This window comes from Pundamilia nyererei, unplaced genomic scaffold (assembly GCF_000239375.1).
Source record: "Pundamilia nyererei isolate P.nyererei 1_Seehausen unplaced genomic scaffold, PunNye1.0 scaffold00050, whole genome shotgun sequence".
Lineage (NCBI taxonomy): Eukaryota > Metazoa > Chordata > Actinopteri > Cichliformes > Cichlidae > Pundamilia > Pundamilia nyererei.
Window position 1 is genome coordinate 920221 of NW_005187451.1, and position 6628 is coordinate 926848.

At 39.2% G+C, this 6628-nt stretch overlaps 1 protein-coding gene across 2 annotated transcripts in view; it reads right to left on the reverse strand.

Annotated features, from left to right (window-relative positions):
• The window catches only part of pars2 (prolyl-tRNA synthetase 2, mitochondrial), a 3263-nt gene extending 1986 nt beyond the window's left edge, over window positions 1–1277 (reverse strand). Inside the window, exons 1-2 of one of the 2 annotated variants that reach the window (XM_005733107.1) lie at window positions 1086–1277; window positions 62–401 (exon numbers count right to left, since the gene is read on the reverse strand). In XM_005733107.1, the coding sequence (XP_005733164.1) occupies window positions 62–385 (324 nt within the window). In that variant the 5' untranslated portion in view covers window positions 386–401; window positions 1086–1277. Of the gene's footprint in view, window positions 1–61; window positions 405–1085 lie in introns of both variants that reach the window. The other variant, XM_005733106.1, reaches the window with a different exon arrangement.
• Between the last annotated feature and the right edge of the window lie 5351 nt (window positions 1278–6628).

Sequence of the window (6628 nt, forward strand, 5' to 3'; positions counted from 1 at the left end):
TACCATGAATATTACTTTATTATTATTATCACTCCTATAAGAAGATAAGGCCTCATCTCACCAGCTTCTCCATGGAGCGGACGGTGGCAGGAAGGTAATAGTAGCACCCTGGGCTGGATGGATGAATAAGCCCAGCCTGCTGCATGAGCCTCTGGCTCTTGCAGCTCATCTCCCCTGGCAGCCGGCTGTCCAGCGCCACATCACGTAAGTTCGAAGGCTGGTAGAGACGAGACACCAGGAGTACGGGCTTGCTACCATAGGAGGGCGCAGAAGCAGGGACGGCTGCCTGCTCAGCACAGCCTGAGTCTAACCTCTTCGGAAGGATCAGGGTCCTGTGCAGGCGGCGAAAGGCTCTCTGCCAAACCTGAAGCATTACAGGCTCCATGGTGCATACAGATGTGCTGCTATTCAAAGAGAAATGATAGCACAATCAGTTGAAACTGGATAAGTTACCTCACCTCGCTATTTAGCACACAGATTTTTTTTCCCTTTTCACGGCTTATATGACAGCTAAGTTTGGAGTTTTTGACTGCTGGTTAAACAAAACGAGCACTGAAGAAACATCCTCATCACAGAGTACTCGTTCTTCTTTACTGGCCACTGTAGGAAAAATCTGTGTTTAGATGGAGATATTTTTAATACATTTCCCAGTTTTTTCAATTATATGATACTTTTCACAGAAAAGAAAATATGTTCACGCAACACTGTAGTTTTTACTCTTTGATATTTTCTGTGGTAACACTTCAGCACATTTACACGCACTTATAATGCGCTTCCTCCATGCTATGCTGCTTATTAAACCTGAGTGAAGGGGGTGAACCATCAGCACAGATGCTTTTTGGGTAGCAGGTTGTTTCATATCCGAGAACAAGTTGTTTAACCTCAGTAATTATATACAGGTTGTAGGGTTTATCCAGCCGGAACAGCCACGGGTTATTACACAAATACAGAGGACTGATAGCTGTTTCACAGTGCTGATGTCCCTGACAGATACATGGATGCTAGCAGGTTAGCTTGGGAGCTAATGTGAAAATGACCTTCTTCAGTTTGCACGCGATATGACGTATGCAGCAAGAAAGACTCACCTTGAGACCGATAACGAGTGTCTGACTGTCCTGTGTAAATTATATAACTAAATGAAAGAAGAGCGACATTTTTTACTAAGTTCGTAAAAACACTGAAGGTCCTGCTACACTACTACATGCTGCCTTTCTTCCTCAGCTACATGTCGACAGGCTAGTCTTCTGAAAATGCCCCCTACAGGCCCGGAGGGGCTCTGCAGCAGCAGGGGCAGTTTTAGCTCTGGCTGTACCGGGTTTATACTCTGACTCAGAGAGATTATGGATGAGATTTGTCTCAAAGCTGGCCTTTTAAAAACAATCGCCGTGAATGAAATCCAAACAACATAACAATGTTACTTGATTAAATGAGTAGAGGTGGGCGGGTCTATCCAAACATCAATAGTATCGATACTCTGTTTCTGTCATGTAGGTTCAGTATGTAGCACACTGACATGTGTTTAATATTTTTCAAGCATGGATATGTAGATAATAATTATTCAATAATTGCATAATACTTCTAAAAAGACGGGGCTGTAAATATTTTTTCATGTGGACCTAATATCAGAATCAGAATCAGAATCAGAATACTTTATTAATCCCTGGGGGAAATTATTTTTTGTTACAGTGCTCCATTTTAAACCAACATTAAGACAAGACAGACAATACACTAACTAAGAATAGTACAATATATACATATATACACATACATACTTCACTCATAAATAAATAGTTGGAAAAGAAACATGTGTAGTTGTAATATGTCACATATTCTGTGGATATTTTCGATTTTTTTAATCTTTTAGTGTAAATATTATCCGTGCATAGAAAAAAAGGAACAGAAAATAGTAATTAATGTATGTCGACATATTTCTGCCTTATGGCTGTACTCACAAGGACTGAATCAATTTTATATAGTTAAAATTCACCAAATTTTTCCAAGTTTAATTCTCACCTCCGAGGGACAAGACTCAGCAGTCCATCTGTATCTAAAGGTCAAAGGTCACTCTTTCGAGGATGCCAATGTTCACATTTTGGACAGAGAGGATAGATGGTTTGAAAGAGGAATAAAAGAGGCCATTTATGTCCACTGTGAGTGGCCATCTTTGAACAGAGGCGGGGCTTACGACACCAACTGTCTGCCATCTATAATCCAGTTTTGAGATCCCTTCCCAGACGCCTTAACACCCACTCACATCCTGGGCCATCTGACCTCAGGAAATCACATGATAGGGTGGAGCCAGGTTTCACAATGAGCTCACCCGAAATCCTGGCTGACTGTGACCCACACCCGTGTTCACACCTTGGCTCATGTGATTAGGTAGATGATCATTAGGGGGGTCCATGTCCCTCTTGGGGGGAGACACCCCCACAGGGTTTAAATGTGGGACTCTCCACCATTTGACCCTAGAAGCTTCTCGGATGAGAGGTGAAATGTCTTCAAGCAACTTAAAGAAGACGCTTTTCTTTCCAAGCTCCTTAGACCTTCTGTCAGTTTAAAACCATCCTAACTACCTATGAGGCTCTGGGGACAAAATGTTTGTGATCGTCACGGTATCTTATCACTTTCATCTTCTTATGAATTTCAATAAAGGGAACACAGACACAAGAATAAATCTGACGTAGCAGACAAACGGAGAATACTTTGAAGAGTATTAAAATAAAACTGAACAATATAGTTTCACGGTTCAAAGTTCTTTATTGTCACTCATAATGAAGAAACATGACAGAGAATTACTCAGGTCTGAGTTCTCATAGGTTAGAATGTTAGAAATAAGTAATGACCTAATTCAAATAATAATAACAATTATAATAACTATAATAATAATAATGGTTTAATCAATAAGTCAATTAAAAGTGCATAACGCTAATTGTGAGTATTGAGAGCTATTCTTCAGCCTGCTGGACCAGATACTGCACAGCCTCCGGCCTGAGGGGAGGGCCATGTATAAGGTGGGTGGAGTCTGTCATGATGCAGGTTGTTCTTTCCTTACATCTGCTGGTGTAAACGTCTGAGAGGTGAGGCTGTCATCTATCCTTAGAACTGCACCAACCCTCTACATGTTATTCTTCACTACAGTCGTGAACTTCCTCTGAGGTCGTCTCCAGACTCCCTTCCACCTGCCTTCAGTCTCACTGCAGATCACAATGCTGTGCGGAAACATCACAGTCCACAGAGACTCCTGCCTGACTTCATCTGCCGGCCCGTCCATCACCACAGCAAACAAGAAAGACTCAGATCTTCTCCCTGATGTAATCCCGCCCCCACCTTAAACCCAACTACTGCACACCTCACCACTGTCTCACAGTCCTCATACGTGTCCTGCAGCACCCTCGCAGACACAGTTCCTCTCTTGGCACCTTATCATTTGCTTTCTCAAGCTCCACAAACTTACAGTGCAGCTCCTTCTGACCTCTCAAAGCAAACATCCCGTCTGTAGTGCTCTTTCTCAGCATGAAGCTGCTCTGCTGCTCACTGAACATCACATCTCTCCTTAGCTTCTAGTTTCAGCAACTCACGATGACTCATCAGCTTTACCTTTCTGTAGTTACTAAAACTCTGCACGTCACCCTTGTTCTTGAAAATCAGTCTTATGATTATAACTGCTCACCTTTGTCCAGCTTTTACACATACAACACATGTTTAATTGTTATCCTCATAACTGAAATTCTGTATGAAGCACACATTAATGAGGGTAAAATAACAGAGCCATTATTAATGCAAAGAAAATTAACTAATCCGTATACAACATCATCAAAATATACAATTCTGTGACTATTTGTGATTAAAAACTAATAAATAATAAACTAATATATAAATAATAATAATACCTTTGTTCCTTTTTGCTAATGCATTTTGTCATGAACAGAGAAAGGAAGATGGCGCCTGTGTGTTTGGCATGCCGTCTGTCGCTCTCTTCTATTTGTTTTATTTTATTGTTTTTAGTCAATTTTGTGCAACATGTCAGCCCTGCATTGTTTTATGATCGCCAGACATTATTGGAAATAGGCTTATCTACCCAAGCTTAGTTTTTAAGTCTTTATTAAAAACCTATTTTTATTCTCTGGCTTTTAACTCTGTGGGTAACTGATTTTTTTTTTTATTGCTATGTCTGGTTTTATGTGCATATTAGTATTGTACAGCACTTGTACAGGTGTGTTTTTAAAGTGCTATATAAATAAATAAATGATGATGATAATAGTTGTATTTAACTTGTTTTTACTTTTTTGTTCTTTGTTTGTTTCGTATGTTCACTTTGGCAGCTGTCTACAGGAAGGACAATTCACTGTTTTTTATGTAAAAATGTATTTATTTCTGTTATTATCAGATTTCTGGCAGAAATAATTCAGACTGAGTCAGAAGGTTTGGTAGATGTTCTCTGTTCGCTCATAAAACCTGGAAAAACAGAAGAAACTCCAAGAACAAATGAACCGATAGGAGCTGGCTTTGGCTGCAGGGTTCCTCCACATCCCTCACGTAGAGACAAACAGGAAGAAGTACATATGAGAGATTTTATTCATGTGCAAATGCCATTTTTAAGAAGAATGCTACAAGACATTTAAAGCAAAAATAAGTTTGAAAGAAAATATGTCAACTTAAAGCAAGTGTGTTCTCACCTCGCAGTAGACAAAAGCTAAAGTATATTTGATTTATTCCCACTGAGCCCAAATCACAGGTTTGTGGTGATTTTACATAAAATCTAAAATCCATTTTTGAGCTTTTTCTGTGTCCAAATCAAATTTTTCTATTTGAGAAAGACAAGACACGTTGGGTCATGAGAGCATCCAGGTGTTTATTGCAGACCTCACCCTAAACTAAAAGTCATCCATTCCTTTTTTCTTTTTTTAACTAAAATCAACAGAAACAGCTGAAACAGTCAATAGTCCTACATACACTCTGCTGCTAAATTCTGCATTACATTCAGACATTTTTACCTCAAATCAGAAAATGTTGTGTAAGTTCTGAGTTTAGACTTTACTGAGCTGAAAACAGGAAATCTTTCCTGTAAAATGAAAAGGCCAAGGCACCAGAGTGGAAACGAGTGAAGGTTCAATGGCCGGAAATAACATTTTTAATGAGCCATTTCATATTGACATTACTTCTCTTCCTCACTGAGTCATGCTATATATTTACACACCTGTTACATAAAATTTTTACCAATAAAAACATATTACAAACAAAAAACAATGAGAAAACACACTTTTCCAGTCTAGTTTTAAAGCTTCAGTACAGGACAGCCAAGAGGAGCCTGTATGAGAGAGAAGACTGTAACGGTGCTTCTCCACAGAAGCACCGTGACTTTCATCTTTTCTTCTTCTCTTCCTCCAAATCAGCAGGTTTTTGGTTGTAGAAGTAAAACTGCAGTTTTTTTATATGACGTTGATAATTTGTATGACATGTAGACATATAATAAACCACGTGGGCCTTTTCATATCAGTGATAACTGAAGGCAGCACTCGCTGAAGCGCTCCAGTCTGCTCCAGAAAAGCGCAAATGTACACTTTGTTTAAAAAAATTGTGTAAAAAAACCACGAGAACATGAATCTGAAGTTAAAAGTTAATGTTTAATTTGTTTCTAAAAAAAAAGGAAATGTAAAAAATGAAAGTTGTGAGACTCAGTCCTCTGGGCACAGGTTCAAACATGGACAGATGATGGTTCAGCTCAGAGAGGAGGGAGGTTTTCCAGGATCCTTCTGTGATAATTTAACAGAAAACTGGAAAACCAGTGCAGAAATACAACAAGTATTTGTTTGTGCTTGCCCTTATTTTTAACCTTTATGTGTTTTTATCTATATTTCTTTTCAGGAACAAGCATTGAAAACAAAGTTTTTAAACTAACAGCTCTCTCAGCCTCCCGGGGTGTATGTTAATGCACTTGTGCTGGTCTTATAAAAAAATTCAGCAGTTTTAAACCTTTGTAGTCAGACACAGGCGACTGATGGTTGGCTAACATTGCAAATACACTAGAATTCACCCTCCGGGCGCTTTACCTTCAAGAGGACGCTGCTGAGGTCAGCTTTTTGTCTGACAGGTTCATATAGACCAAAGATGCAGTCTCCCTGAGCCAATTAGGTTTATGTCTGTTTCATCCGCTTATCTTGTGGCTCCCTTTGTAAAATGTAGTTCCCAAAGAAAAGGGCGACTGAATGTCTCCGTGAGATATGAACAATCCCATTAAAACAGATGTGATCTGAAAACATTACATTTTCCTTTCGGGCATTAAAGTAAACATGTTTTTATTGTCACAAAGATTCTGCGCAACGTTACTGAGAACAAGTAAAAAAACACAAATGTCCAAAAACGTCAGACGAAATGCTGCGTTAGAAACAATTCAATGATCAAGTAGTAAAGTAAAAGTTCAAAAAAGTTAAAATAGTATAAAATAAAATGTTGCACAGCAGAAAAGTTTCAGATGATCATGTGTTACTGGGGATGTAACTTCTGATTGGTTGGATGGAGAGAAAGGCACGGACGTTCAAAGCTGTCCTTCACATGTGTGCAGTGATACCAAGGTAATGTTAGTTGCACACCTACAACTACGGCTGTGAGTTAAATGTAGAGGCAGATA